Below are 19,468 nucleotides of genomic sequence, written 5' to 3' on the forward strand. Positions count from 1 at the left end.
GGGGAGCGACCAGTAGTTTCAGGCCATGTCCTGTGCTGCAGCCATGTTATAGCCACATGACCTCTAAACACTGGGCCAGACCCAGATTGGCTGACGCCAGTGATGTGAGCACATAGCAGGTGGCATCTTCCCAAATTCTCTTTCTTGTCTGTAGGCTCTTGGATGCTTTGGACCTTGGGCTCTGCCTCTGTGCCCTGTAGGAACTGCTCCTCACCTGGGACTTGGGCTCTGCTCAGATGCCATGAGCCGTTTCCATGACCCTGGCTAGAGCATCCAGGGCACCAGGAGTTGAGGGATTTGTGGCACCTGAACTGCCATAAGAGTGGGCACTAGGGGGTCAAGAGGAGCAAGTCCTGTGCTGCTTTTGTCTTGTTTCAGCTGCATCTCCTCCTCAGACCGGACCAGCTCCATATAGGGCGAGAGGGCCCCAACTGTAGAGTCTCACCTGTCCTCGCGTGGCCTGTTTTTCCAGCCTTGAACTCTGGATTTTCCTAGATCGTGCTTTAAAAAAGTGACAGTTGGCTGCTTTCCCAAGCCCCAGAGCCTGTCCGACCTACAGGCTGTTCTATCTATACAGGGCAGACAGTCCCCCTGGGAGATGGGGGACCAGCAGGCAGACGGCTCCCCTGGAAGGCAGGGCAGGTAGGGCTGCTGCTTCTGCACTCCTGACTGGACCAGCTTTTAGGAGTGGCTAGACTGGTCCACAGGAGCCCAGAGCCTTAGATTCCATGGAGGAGTTTGCAGGGAGGGAAACGACTAACGAGGTATTTCTCAGCTTTAGGTAGCACTCGACTCTACTGCCAGTTGAGAGTTTAAAACACAGGGCTGGAAGCCGTTTCACTGAGCTTGGGCTTGCAATATCCGTTTGTGATTGGAGGGTCTTTCAGGAAATGTGTTCTTGGATTGATCTGTAGATGGGGTGGTGTGAGCACGCCTGGCCCAGGGGAGTGGTGTGGGTCGAGGGATGGCTATGGAGGCCATGGTGGGCACATGGTGACTCAGACAGGAGACCTCTTCCCCACATAGCACAGGATTCCCCAGAGCAAGCTACATCATCAGCCTCAAAACTCTTCTACCATTGGTCCAGTGACCCTACTTCTGGAATTATTTAAGAAATCTTTCATTAGAAAATAGTCCCAGAGAAGGAAAGGGCTGAATTCTTTAATTACAGGCATAGCAAATGTAACACTGGAAATGAGAAACAATTGTTCTCCCTCTGTTGAACATCTATGTTAAGTAAATTATAGTTTTCTACTTGGTGGAATAGTACTCAGTCATTATAACGAGAACATAGGCGATATAACAATTTGGAAAAACGATTATGATACAATAAGTGAAAATGTCAGGTTACAGAATAAGTACATTATGGTAACTTGTAAAATAAACACAGGAGAAAAGATTGCAAAGGAGAAATGATAATGGCTGCTAGTTTAGTGGAATTATGAATCTTTTTCCTTCTATCATGCATGGATTTGCTTCTTTTAAAACTAAATTTAGTCTGGATAAATATACAACACACCATTAATAGTGGCTTTCTCTAAGATGTGGGATAATGGGGGACTTTGCTTTCTAAACTGTTCCTTTCTGTAACATTTAAATTTCAGCTGTGGGCACATGTTACTTTTGTAATCAGAAAATATAATGAAGATATTTTTTAAATGCTAGAATTAAAATTTTTTAAAAGACTGTATTTCCCAAGAAAGAGGAGAAGAGACAGGCTGAGCTGGCAAGCTGTTTATACCTGCCCTCATCAGGTGTTAAGCGCCTGTGCCTGTTTGGGCTCATTCATTCATTCCTTCCAAAAGTATTCGTGGGTCTTATTGCCGGGCACCATTCTAGGCACTGGTTACCCAGCAGTGAACAAGACGGAGTCCTTGCCCTTGTGGAGCTTTTATTCTAATTGGAGATAGGCAATGGGCAAGTAACACAATATGAGAAAGTGAAAGTGCCGTGAAGAAAATAAAATGGGGCAATGTGAGTGATGGGGAGGCTATTTTGGACTGGAGATCAGACGTCTCCGAAGAATGACAGTTGAGCTGCGACCTGAGTGACAACAGGGAGGCAGCCACTGAGGTCTGGGAAGAGCCTTGCAGGCAACGCACAAGATGCCCAGCCTACGGTCCCCGTCCACAGATTGCCCTTTGCTGCTTGAGCCCTGGGGAACCTCTGTGCCAGGCTGACTCTGTTCCCCAACCCACTTGCCCCCGCTGCACCTGCCAGCTGGGATTTGCTTAGCATCTGAGGCCCTCTAACATCCTCCCCTGCCTGCCGCCCTGTGTGGAACGGTTGCTCCTGACAGTGTCTGCTGCTGTTCTGAGCACAGGGCTTCTCTGGGCAGCCTGCATGCTGGCCACTGCTCTTGGCTGGCAGGTCTGGGTCATTTGAGATTCCCAGCAGCATTGGTGCAGGCTGGCAGTCAGAGAGGCTCTGGGTAATATGTGTCCTGGTGAGGTGTCTTTGAATGGCACATGCCTTGAAGCCCAGAGAGGTGGCTGCTGCCATGGTCATAAGGGGGTCAGCTTGTGACCCTGGAGGACCTCTGTGTGCATCCTGCCAGAGCTTGGCCCAGAATAGAACTTGGTCTCTCAGAATAGGCTGAAAGACTTTGGTAGCTCTGACACCCAGTTCTGAGCTTCATTGATAATTTATCTACCTAGAAGCTCGCATCCTTCTTACTTTCTGTTGTCTCTCCGTATACCATCCCAACCTTCCAGAAGCAGAAACTCAGAAAATGGTAGTGGCCCCAGAGAAGCCTGTAGTCAGCCTCAAGCAGTGCAGTGTGCTTGTTGGAAGTGAAAGCACTGGAGCTGGCTTTGAATTCCAGCTCTCCTTTTATAGCTGTAAGAACTTAGGCTAATTACTTAGCCTTCCTCTGCCTCAATCTCCCCATCTGTTAAGTGGGCTTGAGGATTATCTGAGTTAGTACATGGAAAGCGCTGGGAAGACTGCCTGATTATTATTACTGTGACTTGGGAGGTGGAGGGAGAGCCATCCCAGGGGCCTTTCCTGGGGGATGCCCCAGCAAGAGAGGGTGGAACTCTGGATCCCCAGTGACTAGGGGCCGGCCAGTGACCACAGGTCTTTTCCCTCACTTGCTTCCTTCTGGCCCTGAAGCAAGCCCATGTTTTCCTTTCCCCTCCTCAACTTGATAACCACAGGGGAACTCAGGATAGTTTCAGCCCTTGTGTCTTGCACCTGGATGCAAGAACAGCTGCCCACCCCTCCTTCATTCCACTCACCTCCAGCACAGGACTCAGGTTACTGAAGCTGTCGCCCCACTGCCTTGCCCTCAGGGTTCCCCTAGAAGGGCTGTGCATCTCCCCAGAGCATAGAACTGCAGCGATTTTGGTGTCTGGGGATGGGAAGTAAGATGTGGGAAGTAAATGGGGTGAAAGAGGAAGGCCTGCCCACCCTGGCTGCATGGAACGGGAAGCCCTATTTTCTAGCGAGATGCTCTTCTGGACAAAAATTCCCAGAGTCATTGTGTTGTGGAGCCTCAGCTTCCTGGAACAAAGTGGGAGTTTTTGCCAAAACCAAGGACAGTCATCTCATCTGGTTTTGCCTCCTGCCTGTCTTGGGCTCCTTTGGCGTTTTCTTTGTCCCTCTCAACTGCTCACTCTACTCTCTGCCACCCTGAGGGATAGCTCAGTAGGTGAGCTAGTCCTAGGGAGCAGGACTCTGAAAGCCAGCCCACTTCCTTCCAATCACCTGTCCCCTTGGTGGGGCAGTGCCCTGCCCTGACAAGTCTCCTTGAGCTCTGGTCCTTGATGGAACTGTGTGTTCCCAGGCCATTTCATCAACAAGCATGAGGAGTTTTATCAACACTTGTACTTGAGTGTTGTTCCCCAAAATCCCTCTTGTGAAACTGTCCACTGCTCTCCAAATTTTTTCTCCTGCCTTCAGTCTTGCCCATGCTCTCCTCCCCTTTCCTTCCCCCTGAATTTTCTCTCCTGGGCTGTCCCATTTTTGTGTCATGGTCCTCAGGATACTGCGTTTGTCACCAGGAGAAAGAAGCCAATATCCAGCGTGCTGCTGGTTCTTCCTGATGCCGGCTTTCCCCGGGCTCTGATCCCAGGGCTGAGCAAGGAGGTACTGGAAGGGTCCAGGGCCAAGGGCTCGGATGGGGGGAGGCCAGAGCAGGGATAGGTGTCTGTTGGGCCCAGCAGAGGGTGGGAGAGCCTGTCCTAGCTCAAAGTGTAAGCACAGCTCCTTTGGTTATTAGACATGGGTTTGGGGAGTGGAGTTCTGAAAATCCACCCAAGCTAATGCCTGCCTCTAATCTTAGCGTCTGTCCCAACATGTGTGAACTACCATCCCAGCTGACGACACGATCTCATATCTCTGTTCCCTGTCTTCACTCCCATCTCCTGGCCTCAGCCAGGACTTCTAGGTTCCCCCATTTTTCTAGTGTGGACCAGATGTGTTCTGCTGGCACGACCCCTCAAACGTGGTCTGACCTTGCCTAGGTATGCTTCCCCTCTACCTATCTATGTTCTTCCAGGTATGGAAGATTCCAGAAATGGAAGCCAGGCCTTAGGTTCACCCTGCTTTCTCCCCCATCCTCTCCTCTGCCCAGCACCTTGCCCTCTCTCTCCCTCTGACAGCTACGTCTTTAATCTTGCTTCTGCTCCTAGAGTTTGGGTCTCCAGCTCTTCCAAGTCACTTGCTCCAGGGGTGATTGGAGCTTTTAATTTATTATTGACTGGACAACCACTCTTGGGAATCCCAAAAGTTGAGACTAAGAGGCAAGGAGAGCAGGGTTTTAAAATCAGCATCAAGGTGGGGGTTTTACCTGAGTGATGAATCCACTAGTTATGTCAAGCTGCAGCATGGCTGAACGGGAAGGCCATTTCCTGGATCCCGTGGGAATGAGGTGCTAGGGGTGTAAGTGCAGGTCAAGCGGACAGACCCAAGTTCAGAGGGGCCTGAATGGGGTGGGAGACAGAGTGGTCTGTCAGGGGTTCAGGGTGAAATAAGGGTGTGAGAAGCTGTACCAGGAAGGCTGGCCCTTTCATCATTCCACCCTTCTTTTCTTTTCTTTTTTTTTAAAGATTTTTATTGGGGAAGGGGAACAGGACTTTACTGGGGAACAGTGTGTTAATCTTAGTTGTGGAGGGTGCTGCTCAGCTTCAAGTTGTTGTCCTTTACAGTCTTAGTTGTGGAAGGCGCAGCTCAGCTCCAGGTCCAGTTCCTGTTTCTAGTTGCAGGGGGCGCAGCCCACCATCCCTTGCGGGAGTCGAACTGGCAACTTTGTGGTTGAGAGGACACACTCCAACCAACTGAGCCATCCAGGAGCTCAGCGGCAGCTCAGCTCAAGGTGCCGTATTCAATCTTAGTTCTATGGGGTGGAGCCCACCATCCCTAGTGGGAGTCGAGGAGTTGAACCGGCAACCTTATGGTTGAGAGCCCACTGGCCCATGTGGGATTCGAACCGGCAGCCTTCAGAGTTAGGAGCATGGAGCTCTAACCGCCTGAGCCACTGGGCCGGCCCCCACCTTTTTTTTCAAGCCTCGCCATCAGAGGGCTGGTTCTGAGACCCTTCCTCGCTCAGCCACATGAAAGCTAGACTCTCATGCCAATTCTCCTCAGCTGAATTTTTGTTCTCCCTCAGGCTGTATGTGTAAATACTGTTTTCACGGGGTTATTTGGCTGCCAGGTTAGTGCTCTGGGTAAAAGTGAAGACCTGACCTGCTTGACAAGGAACCGCCCGGCCGCCAGTGAAGGCAGGAGCAAAATGACCCTGCCTCAAGTGGGAGGGCGCACGCTAAGCAAAGAAGCCAACCAGGAAGCCTGGCTCTGGGCCAGAAATGATAGCACCCTGTCATGCAGGGACTCTGCTTCCACTCCCCGCACCAGAACGCAGGACATGGTGAGGCCAAAAAGAAACACCCACAGAGCCATAGATAGGGGAGTCATACCACTATATTCTCGCTGGCCGCTGGTTGGGACACAAAAGCAAACATCTGCCAGTACCCCCACAAGGGGTCTTCCTGCACCCCAGTCTCACTGGTGGCCGGGCGAGACACAGGAAGTAGGATCCACATGATCCGCAGTCCACCATCTGCACTTGCTAACCCCACTTGCTAACTGCAACCTGCCGCCCGCTTCACTGCCAACCCACCAACCCCCTAGTGTAGCCATGGCAGTTATATTAGTGGCTAATGGCTAACTGGTAATAGCTGATGGCCACCCAGCCACAGCGGGTGGCCATCTGGTTACAGCTGATGGCCATCTGATAACCAAGCCAGCACCTTTCCATGTGAGGCCGAGAGCCTGGAAACTGCTTTCTGGGACTCTGTCCCCACACACCCTTTCTTGAGCATTGGCTGTATTCTTAGTAGTGTGTATCTATTATAATAGCTCATTTATCCTTGCAATAACTCTCAGAAGTAGGTACTTTTATTATCCTCACTTTACCTATAAGGAAACTGAGGCACAGAGAGGTCAGGTAAGATGCCCTAGATCCTGCAGGGGGTGGTAATCAGTCAGGATGCAAATCCCCGCAGTTAGGATCTAGATCTCCTGTGCTTAACCATTACACCCTGTGCAAACCTGTGAGTCATGCTTTGTTGTTGGTAATGGCTCAGGAGGAAGAACCTGTGTGAGGGGTGGACAGCTCTGGAGATGCAGATGCTTAGGACAGTCTTCAGAGGAGGAGCTGGCTCTTGAAGGCTTATGGGTTCATGGGCCATGGGTGGGGGTGGGGGTAGCAGTGTTAGCAGTTGGGAAGGGCAGCCCAGGTAGCAAAAACATCAGTGTAAAGATCTGGAAGTCAGAGGTGGGTCACCAGTGGGCTTTGCCGACCATCCCTAGGGGTTTAAGCCTTACGCTGTAGATGTTAAAGACCCACTAATGGCTTCAAGTGGGGAGAAACATTGGATTTGCATTTCAGAAAGATTGCTGTTTCTACACACTCTTTCATAGTGTGATGAATACATTGGAAAGGAGTGAGGCAAGATGGAGATGAGCGGGGAGATGACTGGAGTCATCCAGATGAGAGATGACAAGGGCTTGAACCAGAGTTGCAGCAACGAGGAAGAGAAATGAAGAGGAGATGAATTTCAAAGATATATAAGAGGTAGAAAGGACAGGAGCTAATGGGTGACTTGGTGCTTTGCCATGTGACTTGCTTCAGCCAAGATGTCAGTGGGCGTGACTTAACCAGAGTCTTGAAAGGTGCTGGTGCAGTCAGGCTTGCTCGCTCTTGTGCCTCTGCCCTTGCCATGAGAAGAACATGCTGGGGTTAGTCCCCTGGGCGCACGAGCAGGATGAGAGACAAGTGGAGCAGAGCCACACCAGCCAAGCATAGGACAGCACCTCCAGAGGACTCGTCGTCTCACGGTGGAAGTCTCGAGTTCCAAGATCTGCCAACCCACAGACACGTGAGCTGTGATAATATATATGAAGGTAGATTTAAGCTACTGAGTTTTGGGATGATTTGTTAGGTAGCAAATGAAACCTGATAAAGAAATGTCTTTGTTATTGAATTGAATGTGTGCCAGGCACTATTTTAGTCACTGGGATGCAGTGCTCAACCAGACAGACAAGGTCCTTACTCTCAGGGAGCTCATGTTAGAGTGAGGATAGGCACAGGAAGCTGGAACGACGCCAGGGCCTCTGGGCGCATGGTCGTACCAGTAATCGGGATGGGTCATAGGAAGAAAACAGGTTTGGGGGAAAAGATAATGAGTTTGATTTAGGAAAGGAATTTGAGGTGCCTATGGGACATTTAGGTGGAGGTGTCCAGCAAGGAGTGGGATACACAGGAAAGATGTCTAGTTGGAGACTAAAAGTTATCAACATAATAAAAGAGAAAATCATCTATACGAGAAAGAGACAGAGTAAGTGCTGCGGGTATTCAGAGGAAGAAGAGAAGACTTGTGGCTGGGAGGATGGAAAAGATTTTATTCTGAAGGTAACCTGTAAGCTGGGTTTGTACTTGTGGTGAGAGGAGAGGGGCACATTAAACACAATAGATAGCATCTGCAAAAGCGTGAAGACAGAGAGAGCTGGACTGTGAGAATAAGGCTGAAAAAGTAGATTGGAGTGAGATCAGGGAGAGTCTTTTGTGCCAGGCCAAGGATGCTGTAGGGTTTCATTAGGAAATGAGCAGCCATTGAATGTTTTTTGAGCAGTGGGTGACGTTTGGCATTCACATTTAAGAGATGAGCAGCGCTATATAGGAGGATGAGTTTTGAAGTAGAAATCAAGAGCTATGGATGCTAGTCTCAGCTCTTCTATTCACTGGCGCTGGGATATGGGACAAATGACTTCTTTCTGAGCCCCAACTCTCTCTCTTAAAAAATGGGAGTAAAACTACCCGCCCTTTCACATGAATCTTAATTGTGTAAGAACCAATGACAAAATGTGAAGGAGAGTGCTTGGAAGACCACAGAGGAATGCACAAGGGTGGGTATTATTGTGATGATGCCTGCTGTAGCTGAAAGATGAGACTGGGGTTCCTAGACAGACAGGCAGACTGCAGATGTCATCTTTTTAAAAAAATGTTTCAATTACAGTTGACATACCATATTATATTATTTTTAGGTATATGACACAGTGATTAGACATTTATATAACTTACGAATTGATTGCCCTGATAAATCCAGTACACATCTGACACCATACATAGTTATTATAATGCTACTGACTATATTCCCCATGCCAGACTCTACAGCCCCATGACTATTTTGTAACTACCAATTTGTACCTCTTAATCCCCAACCCCCGCATCCAGCAACAGTCAAAATGCTTTCTGTATCTATGAGTTTCTTTCTGTTGGAATTGTTCATTTATCCTGTTCTCTAGATTCCACATACAAGTGATCATATAACATTTGTCTTTCTTTGCCTGACTTACTCCACTCAGCACAATACCTACTAGATCCATCCAAGTTGTTGCAGATTTCATTCTTTTTAATGGCTGAGTTGCAATATCATATTACAATATCATATATATATGTATATATATGTGTATATATATATATAGACATATATATATATATGTCTATATATATCTCACTTCCTCTTTATCCATTCATCCATTGATACACACTAGGCTGAGTCCAGATCTTGGCCATTGTAAACAATGCTGCAATGAACATATGGATGTACATGTTCCTTCAAAGTAGTGTTTTGGGTTTTTTCAGATAAATACCCACAAGTGGGATTGCTGCGTTCTTCTTTGTCTCCTGTTATAGACTTTGGTTTAAAGTTTACGTATTCTACTTCAGCTTTTTGTTTTTGTTTCCATTTTCATGAAATATCTTTTTCCATCCCTTTAGTTTCAGTCTGTGTGTGTCTTTCGATCTGAAGTGAATCTCTGAAGTAGGCAGCATATGTAAGGGTTTTGTTTTCTTATCCATTCAGTGACTCTATCTTTTGATTGGAGCATTTAATCCATTTACACATAAAATAATTGTTGGTAGGAATGTAGTTACTGCAATTTTATTATTCATATTTTTTATCATTTTCTTCTTCTTAAAGAAGGCCCTTTAACATTTCTTGTAATGTTGGCTTGGTGGTGACGAACTCCTTTAGCTTTTTCTGATCTGGGAAGCTCTTTTATCTTTCATTCTAAATGGTAGCTTTGCAGGTAGAATAATCCTGTTGTAGGTCCTTGCTTTTCATCACTTTGAATATTTCGTGCCAATCCCTTCTGGCCTGCAAAGTTTCTGTTGAGAAATCAGCTGACAGTCTTAGGGGAGCTCCCTCATAGGTAACTAACTGCTTTTCTCTCGCTGCTTTTAAGATTCTTTGTCTTTAACCTTTGGCATTTTCATTATGATGTGTCTTGGTGTGGGCCTCTGGGTTCATCTTGTTTGGGATTCTCTGCACTTCCCAGGCTTGTATGTCTATTTCCTTCACTAGGTTAGGGAAGTTTTCTGTCATTATTTCTTCAAATAGGTTTTCAATTCCCTGCTCTCTCTCTTCTCCTTCTGGTCCCCCTATGATGCAAATGTTGGTATGCTTGATGTTGTCCCAGAGGCCCCTTAAACTATCCTCATTTTTTGGCATTCTTTTTTCTTTTTGTTGTTCTGATTGGGTGTTTTCTACTACCTTATCTTCTAAATCGCTGATTTGATTCTCTGCTTCATCTAATCTACTTTTGAGTCCCTCTAATATAGTCTTCATTTCAGTTATTGTATTCTTTATATCTGACTGGTTCTTTTTTATATTTTCTATCTCCATTTTTATATTTCTTACCTCTTTGTTGAAGTTCTCCTTGAGATCATTGAACATCTTTATAATTAGTGTCCTGAACTCTGCATCTAGTAGATTGCTTGTCTCCATTTTGTTTAGTTCTTTTTCTGGAGCTTTGTTTTTTTGTTCTTCCATTTAGGACATGTTTCTTTGTCTACCCATTTTGGCTGCCTCCCTGTGTTTGTTCCTATGTATTAGGCAGAGATGTTTCCCAATCTTGGTAGAGTGGCCTTATATAGTAGGTGTCCTGTGGGACCCAGTGGCACAGTCTCCCTTGTCACCTGAGCCAGGTGCTCCACGTGTATCCCTTGTGTGGGCTGTATGTGCCCTTCTATTGTAGTTGAGCCTTGGTTGCTACAAAGTGAGCTGCAGATGGTTGCCACTTGTGCTGGGCTTGGAGGTGCCTGGGAGAACTTAAGCTGTGAACTGAGGCTGGTTGCCACTAGTTCCAGACTTAGGGATGCTTAGCAAGAGGTACGGGGCATGCTAAGGCCAGATGCTGCTTGTTTGGGGTTTGTGGACCTTTGAGAAATTTTAGGAAAGTCTGCAGCATGAGCCAAGACAGGCTGTTGGTATGAACAGGACACTGGAAGTGGCTTGGGTAGGCCCACAAGTTGGGTGGGTGAGGTCTCGCAGAATCACCAGGGAGGTGTGAATGGTGTTAGCCAGGTTAATGGAGATTCAGATGTGTCGCTAGTTCTGTCTGCGTGGTAGGTGGGAGAGGGCTCAACAAAGGAACTATGGCTCCTGTCAGCATTTTTGTCTGGGAGAAAGCTGCCCCTCCTGCCCTTGCCACGAAGCCACACAATTCAGTTCCTCTTCATACATCCCTGGCACCTTTTGAGCTGCTACCCAAGTGCTGGAGCTCAGAACAAGTGATTCCATCAGCAATTAAGTCCATGCACAGGCCCTTTAAGAGGAACTCCTGGGACTCTAGCTGCCCACTATCTCTCTCAGCCACAGTCTCCACTGGTTTTCACAGCCAGAAGTTGTGGGGACTTCTTTTCCTGGGCTGGGGAGTCTGGTGTGGTGCTGGGATCCCTCACTCTTCAGGAGGGATCTCTACAGCTGAGATAACCCTCCAATTTTTAACCACCACATGTGGGTATAAGGACCAACACATTTCACGTTTCCACCCCTCCTACCTAGATGTCATATTGTTAACCTCTAACCCATCTCCCACCTTTGAGAGTGTATTGACAGTGATGTCAAATCTGGTGTCCACTGGCATCTGGCAGAGCTGGGATTCATGTTCTCCTGCTCTGCCTTCCTATTCTTGCTATAGCCCTGAACTCTCTTATCCAACCCTCTGCATAAACAACATGTGTCATTTAGAGAATGTCTGCTCAGGAGGGGCCTCTGCCACATCTGCAGAATAGTGACTGGAAACAGTTGCTGCCCTCAAGGAGTACACAGGCTAGTTGGATCAAAAGGGCATGTGCCTCAAAATAGTAAACAGGGTGACATTTGATAAAGGGCCAAATTAGTGGTCCAGACAGTTGCTGGTGAAGAGTGAGGAGAAATTGGAGAGGCCCATTGGCTGGGCCAGTCTTCAGGGAAGCAGGACAGGGCCTTGAAGACTGGCCAGGTTTAAAAGAGAGAAGGGGGAGGGGAACAAGAAGTGGAGGGAGGACTCTCTCCTGTGTCAGCCCACTGGTTTCCTCTCAACGTCGAAACTAAACACCAAACCCCCACTTAATGGAGCAGTTAAAGACAAATGTGACCACAAGGAACTACCACTTCACAACCATTAGGATGGCCATTATCAGAAAACCAGAAAATAACAAGTGCTGGCAAGGATATGGAGAAATTGGAACCCTTGTGCATTGCTGGTGGGAATGTAAAACGATACAGCCTCTATGGAAAACAGCAAGGCCATTCCTCAAAAAATAAAACTAGAATGATTATATGATCCAGCAATTCTACTTCTGGGTATATACCCAAAAAAGTTGAAAGCAGGGACTCAAGCAGATATTTGCACACCCATGTTTATAGCAGTATTATTCACAATAGCCGAAGATGGGCACAACCTATTAATGGATGAATGAATAAGCAAAATGTGATATATCGAGATAGACAAATCACAATGGAATACTATTCAGCCTTAAAAAGGCAAAGAAATTCTGACACGTGCTCCAATATAGATGAACCTTGAAGACGTCACGCTAAGTGAAATAAGCAAGCCACAAAAGGACAAATGTTGTATGATTCCACTTAAATTAGGTACCTAGACTAATTAACTTAATAGACAGAAAGTAGACTGGTGATTGCCAGGGGCTGGGGAGGGAATGGGAGTTAGTGTTTAATGAACATGGAGTTTCAGTTTGGGATGATGAAAAAGGTTTGGAGATGGATGGTGGTGGTGGTTGCACAACAGTGTGAATATACTTAATGCCACTTAACTGTACACTTAAAAATGGTTGAAATGGTAAACACACACACACAGAAAAGACAAATGTGATAGCTTGCTTAGAAAGATGTCAGAAATATGATGTGGAATTGCTAAAGAAGTGGGGGGAGAGATGGTGACCCCTACTGGATGGGCCTGGTGAGAAATCAGCTAGTAGCCTAGAAATGAGGGTGATTGGTGGGCCAGGACACCTGACTCATGGATCACAGAGGATCCAAAGAATTTATTATAGGAAATGTACTAGACATTTCCTTCCAAGTAACATTTGAGTAGAGTTACTCAGAGGAAGCCAGTGGGGTTGTTTGCTTTCTTCCTTTTATTTCTCATGCCCACATGGCTAAGGTAAGGAATATAGAATAAAGTAATGAACAGGGGATAAGGTCAAGACTATGGCTGGTAACGCAAGAGAAAGGTAGAGGCAGGTTTGGAATCCATTCCATCCTAGTCGCATCAGAGACTTGCACTAGATGGTGGGAAGGCAGCAGGAGGGGCGCTCTCCTCTCTACGTCCCTCTCTCCCTCACCTGTCTCCTTTGTATCCCCAGTAGCTGGCCCCGGTCTGAGCCATGGCTTCCGCGGAGCCCCTGACAGCGCTGTCTCGCTGGTACCTGTATGCCATCCATGGCTACTTCTGCGAGGTGATGTTCACGGCAGCCTGGGAGTTCGTGGTGAACTTTAACTGGAAGTTTCCAGGGGTCACAAGTGTATGGGCGCTCTTCATCTACGGCACCTCCATCCTGATCGTGGAGCGCATGTACCTGCGCCTGCGGGGCCGCTGCCCGCTGCTGGTACGCTGCCTCATCTACACGCTCTGGACCTACCTGTGGGAGTTCACCACCGGCTTCATCCTGCGCCAGTTCAACGCTTGCCCCTGGGACTACTCGCAGTTCGACTTTGACTTCATGGGCCTCATCACCCTGGAGTACGCCGTGCCCTGGTTCTGCGGGTCCCTCATCATGGAGCAGTTTATCATCCGCAATACCCTCCGCCTCCGCTTTGACAAGGACGCAGAGCCCGGGTTGCATGGAGGCCCCCTGGCCCTGGCCAATGGCCACATCAAGACTGACTGAGTGGGGGGCTGCTGGGCGGGCTGTGGGGGGTCTCTCATGGACTCTGTGGAGAAAGGTACCAAGCTGGTGGCATTGCTCCTTGTGTACAGCACAAGCCCTGCCCCATCCCGGCCTCACCCCAGTAGGGCACACACTGCCCCCATTACCTCCATTGAGGACGGGTGTTGGGGGCGCGGTGTTGAGGCAGCAGAAGGGCTTTGGAAATGGTCCATGGCTCTACCCAGCTCAGAGGTAGGCAGCAGAAGACTTATGGCTTAGCAGCGACTAGGCTACATGGGTGACTTTGGAAGCAGCAGGCCATGTCCTGGCTAAGGGACACAGAAGTGGGGCAAAAGGTGGGAGGCCAGGTCTGAGGAGGCTTTGGGCTGCTGCCTCGGCCACCTGGTGCCCTCTCACCTGGTTTCGTTGGGCTTTGGCTGGTTCCATTAGGCAATATTCAGGTGCTTGCTTGCAACCAATACCTCCCCGGGGGCCTGCTGAGCTGCAGCCTAAGGAGAGACTGGGCAACCAGGAGGCTGCTTGGCAGCCATGCTGGTCTGCATGGGCTGGGTGGCCTTCCCTTGGCTCCTCTCCCTTCCCCCAGGGCCCACGCTGCTTTCTTGGCCTTCTGGGGGCCCCCTGGTGCTGGATACCCACCAACCTTGGGCTTTTGGAGGTTTCAATCCCTGTGTGTTTGGTGGCGTTTCCCCTTTTTCTCTCTTATTTTCAAGGCCTTTATCCATGTCAATCACCCCACCAATCCCCAAACCCAACCACCTAACCAACACAGCAGCTGCCAGAGGTAGAACCCTGAGACAGACCCTGCCTGCCCTCTGCAGCCTTCCCTCCACTACGACCCCAGTCTGGTGGGCTGTGGCATTGCCCCTGGTGCTCTTCTCCATCCATGTCCCCTCCCCACAGTGGCCCAGCTGAAAAACAAATGATATCCACAACACATAGTCAGGCCAAGATGGGTCTCACAGATCCACAATAGGGACCTATAGACAAATCAGTGTGTATGTTTGGTGGGGGGTGGCAAAGGCGCACCTGACTGGTTTATTTCAAGCCAGTCAGGGGCAATCTAGCATTCTAGGGGTTGGAAGAACAGTATCCATTGTTGAAGACCCATGAAGAATGAGTGAGGGAGAAAAAGATGAAGGCGTCTCAGCTTTGGGAGGGTCTTTGGAGCATCCTTGGTGTGAAGGGGTCAGTTCTGGTTCTGCCATAGCCCCAGCCCTGCAGCAAAACCTCCTCAGGGCTACCACCTCCCCACCCCTCCCAGCAATGCTGACACCTTGGGCTTTCTCCTTAAACAGTATTACCCTGCCACGCTCACGAGCATTGTCATCTTGATTGCCCTGCCTTCCCGGTGACAGGTATATTGCTGGCAGTGTATAGGACAATCCTCATTCCAGCCCTCTTCCAGCTCAGCCCCTAATCCCCAAGGGGAGGGGTCCATCAGAATGCAGCCTGTCCCATGGTACACGGTCGCTTCTTGACCACACTAGGACTCGTAGTCGCCTTTCCCTTTTTATAGAACATTAAAAAGTGATAATACCACCTGTGAAGAGAATCTCCTCTTCCTTGTTACGTTGTTCCACCTAGATCATGCAGATAGCACTGGGCCAGGACAACTGGGATGGGTGTGGCCAGGAGTCGTGTCTCGGAATGGGAGAAAGGCTGGGAGACTCTGCCTTTGGCAGGGTTGCTTTCTGAAGCCGACCCTGCCCAGGACAGGATGAAGAGCATTTCCCAGACTCTGTGTCCTGGGCAGGCTCCTCAAATCGAGGCACTAACTACATTCTGCAGGGGCCAGCCCTACCTTTGATTTTACAGTGGCCCCAATTCCAAGGCTTTGGGGCTTCCAGGGATCCAGGCTTCCAGGGATCCATGAACAGATGGAGGGGATTCCAGAGCAAGAATATTGTCTAGCTTCCCTGTTCCCTCTCAGTAATTGTTTCCTTGGTACTCTCCCCCAACCAGGGGGATCTCAGGCTCCTGGATCCCAACACCCCTGCAGGCCCCCATGTGAGCCTCTAGACCACACTGCCCACCTTTGCTCTCCTCTTCCTTAACAGAATCTGGTGGTCAGCTTGGTGATGTCTCCCAGCATAAGGCCTCCAGAATTCTCAGCCTGACCAAGCCCTTAGATGGCCCACCAGGTCTGGCCACTCCAGATATTGCCCTATGGGCATTCCTTGGCACCATCTTCTCTCTGGGCCCTATAAACTTCCAAATATGGGAGGTTCCAGAGTAAACCTGCCTGCCTGGCAATGTGTTTCTGCTTCTTTCAGTTTCCCCATGGCTCCTATTGTCCCTCAGGGCACAGAGCCCCCCAGCAAAGGGAGGCAATGAGCCAGGGCTTGACCACAGGATTTGTAGGTTCAGAGTTCAGTGGTGATAGCCCAGAATTCAACTCTTCTTTTTTTGGTATCCTCAGGGCCCCAAATACCTTAGTGCCCAGGGACTAAAAATTTGGAGTAATCCCAGACCTGCTGAACAGTGGGGGTGCTGGGAGGGAGAGTCGGCTTGCTGTTTGTGAACGTCTGGTATCCTGGGCCTCTCTCCACTGGCCACGGCAGCATCGCAAGTTACAGATCGCCATGTGTGCTGCCCTGCATGGTTGAACCGCTTCTGATGTCTGCTAGGCATCCTGTCCCTTGTGCCCTGTTCCCTCTGATGCCACTGAGTCGTAATGGCATCACAATAGCCTATGCTTATTCTCAGCAATAATACCTAGGGAGTGCCCAGGAGTCCTATTGTCCTGGTCCCTTGCCTTCTGCATGGGTCTCCTGGGGAGGCAACCACTGAGTGGGTCAGTCCATGAGAACCTGTATTTATGAAGCTCTGGGCTGTACAGACATAATTGCAGGGGATGCAGAGAGAGGCCCAGCCCCAGAGGAGCTATGGCTAAGGCAGGGAGAGCACCTTTCACCCTGTGGCCTTCCTAGACTTATTCCTGGCTCTGCAAAGGGTTGTTGAGGTGGGTGGGACTGTCTCCCAATTGCGGCAGCTCTTCATAAGGACACACGACTGGTTTGTGCACCCATTGCCTGCTGTCTCCATTGATCTCTTTGTCTCTTTCTTTTCACATTCGTGCACATAAAATATACTGGTGTTTGTGTTCCAGGACTGGCTCTGACCCATCTCTGTTTCTTCTATTTTGGAGTCCCTTATACACCCCGGCATCACGCTGTCCTGAACCAAAGGACTGCTGGGTGGAGCCACCCTGTGAGGAGGGCAGGTGGTACTTCTTGCCAGTCCTTTTCATTGTGTCTGCTCTGACCCTCTCTGGTAACCTGAGTTCTCCACCCAACCCCCCACACCCCACCAGCAGCATAATCTGGTCCAGAACTTACTTTGGTCCCAGGATGCAAGGCAGATGGGGAGTCCTGGGCAATATCCAGGACTGCTCAAAGGCATTCTCGCATCTTCTCCCATCAGAGGTAGGCACGTTCCCTATTTCACAGCAGAGGTCTGGTGGCAACCAGCTTGCAAAACCAATGTTCTACATCATTTGTTTGTTTCAGTGTAAGCAGAAGACACTTTGGGAAGGATTCGTGTTGAGTCAGGTATCCTTTTGGGCTTTGGTGAGATTTGGATGTCCTTAGAGTCCAGCCCATCCAAATGATAGTCACAAGGAGAAATTAGTGAGTGGGAGAGTTGGGGGAGAGACGGGGTTACAAGGAAGGATGTATGAGATGCCATTTTTAGCCAAGACAAACAATTGGCACAGGATTTCTCTTTGTGGAGGGAGGGTTGTGAAATTTTGGCCTCTTGCAACCCTGGGTTTAAGGACGACACCTCTCCTTCCTAGTACATTTTGTTTATGCCCTGGGCCTTTTCCCTTTGATCCTATTTCCTTCTCTTGAGATTAAGCCTGGGCCCCTAACGGTAGGTGTTCTCAGAGGGTTTGAAACTACCAGATGATATCTCTCTCTTTCTGAAAACTCAGATGGACCTGAGAATTGACCTGGTTAGTTCTTCAGTTTCTTAATGGACAGCTACAGTGAGTGAGCCCTGGACCAGGCTAGATACTGGGGTGCTAGTCAAGGAGAAAGACGTTGCATGGATGCTCAAGCAGACTGTTATATCACTGTGATGTTGATAGTCCTCCAAAGAAGAAGCCCCCAACAGAGGAATATGACTCATCTACAGGGAAGGGAAGGGCTCCCCAGGGAAGGGACACTGCAGAACTGAAGGCTGAGTACTGGTGCTTTCAGAGGTGGGCTGGCTTCTCATTGTATGGAAACGCAGATGTTGACTGTACAGTAAAAAACAAAGCCAGCACACAGTGGGTGCTTTAAAGAACTCTTGATAACTGAAGTCTTCTCGATGGTCAGCTTCAGTAAGCCTACCCTAAAGGCAAGGCTAAATGTTCTAGCGCACCAAACCTCTTTTGGGAACCTGAAGCTAGGAATCCTGTTTGAATAACAACCATCCCTGCCATATCTTTGCCCACCACCATAGAGCAACTCACTGTCCTACTTCCCTTTTCCAACTTATTAGTCCCTGCAGAGCCCTGCCCGCATCCCAGCTTCACTCTCAGAGTCTTTGGACCTTGGCCAAAGACCCAGCTCCATTGACCTGTCTGTCTGGTGCTTCACGCTGGGGACACACTTTCTTGATGTGGGGAAAAAGTGTCCTTTCAGGGCCAAGCAGTGCAGAGAAGTGTCCACTGATAGCCTAGTCTGGCTCCTTGCCTGTCACAATAACACCTTCCAAACAGAAAGGAAGCTTTCTGGTTTATAAGGGTCCACTGATGACAAAACGTCCGGAGGCGGAAGCGTCTTAGTTTTAGAATGGGGTTGTATTAGTTTTCTAAGGCTACCATAACAAAGTACCCCAGACGGAGTGGCTTAAAACAACAGAAATGTATTCTCTCACAATTCTGGAGGCCAGAAGTCCAAAATCAAGGTGTCAACAGGAAGATCTGGAGGCTTTAGGGGAGAACTGTTCTTTGTCTCATCCAGCATCTGCGGCATTTCTCAGCTTTCTAGGCTTATGGCAGCATTACTCCAAGTTCTGCTCCGTGGCCACACGGACTCATCTTCTGACTCTGTCTTCTCTTCTGCCTCTTATAAGGACACTTACCATTGGATTTAAGGCTCATCTAGGTAATCCAGGATGATCTCATCTCAAAATCCTTAATTACACCTGCAAAGACCCTTTTTCCAAATAAAACCACATTCATGTGTCCCAGTGATTTGGATGTGTTATCTTTTGGGGGGCCCACCATTCAACCCAGCATGGCGGTTAAGGGAGATTTCTGTTGAAGCCCTTGCATCCTGTACCCATTTAGGAATTCATTAAGAGAGAGAGAGCTAGAATATAGTGTGGGGTAACCCAGGAGAGAACTCAAGGATTTAGGTTGAGGATTGAGGAGCTCCATCCCAAGACGCATCCTGCAGCCGCTGTGATTTTTGGATATAGATCTGAAGATTTCACCCCCTCCTGCAGATGCTTTAGTGATTTCCCAATACCTTTAGGATCAAGCTCACCGTCCCAGCAAGGTTTACACAACGCTTTGTGGTCTGACTTCATTTCTCACCTCCCGCTCAATCCCAAGCAATCCAGGGAGAATGACTTGTAGTTTCCCCAGCAGCTCCCTGATCACTGCCTCTGGGCCTCCAGCCCTGCGTTCCTCACCCTGGAACACTTACTCCTCCTCTTAGCCCAACGACAGACAGATGAACTCACTTACAGCCAGTGACATTGGGCTCTGTTTGCTTTGAGCTCTCCCTTGCCCTAGCTCTCAATTTAGTTCAGGCAAACTCAGGATGGGAGCTGTCTCCCTGGCAACTACCA

The 19,468-nt window shown here is 48.8% G+C and overlaps 1 protein-coding gene across 18 annotated transcripts in view; it reads left to right on the plus strand.

Annotated features, from left to right (window-relative positions):
• The window catches only part of TMEM229B (transmembrane protein 229B), a 43,764-nt gene extending 24,898 nt beyond the window's left edge, over positions 1–18,866 (plus strand). For 2 of the 18 annotated variants that reach the window (XM_019733582.2, XM_019733586.2), the window contains one exon: positions 13,157–18,866. In XM_019733582.2, the coding sequence (XP_019589141.1) occupies positions 13,178–13,681 (504 nt within the window). In that variant the 5' untranslated portion in view covers positions 13,157–13,177 and the 3' untranslated portion in view covers positions 13,682–18,866. The other 16 variants (XM_074327319.1, XM_074327321.1, XM_019733569.2 and 13 more) reach the window with 16 other exon arrangements.
• Positions 18,867–19,468: the final 602 nt, after the last annotated feature.

The sequence above is a fragment of the Rhinolophus sinicus genome, linkage group LG03, assembly GCF_036562045.2.
Source record: "Rhinolophus sinicus isolate RSC01 linkage group LG03, ASM3656204v1, whole genome shotgun sequence".
Classification (NCBI taxonomy): domain Eukaryota; kingdom Metazoa; phylum Chordata; class Mammalia; order Chiroptera; family Rhinolophidae; genus Rhinolophus; species Rhinolophus sinicus.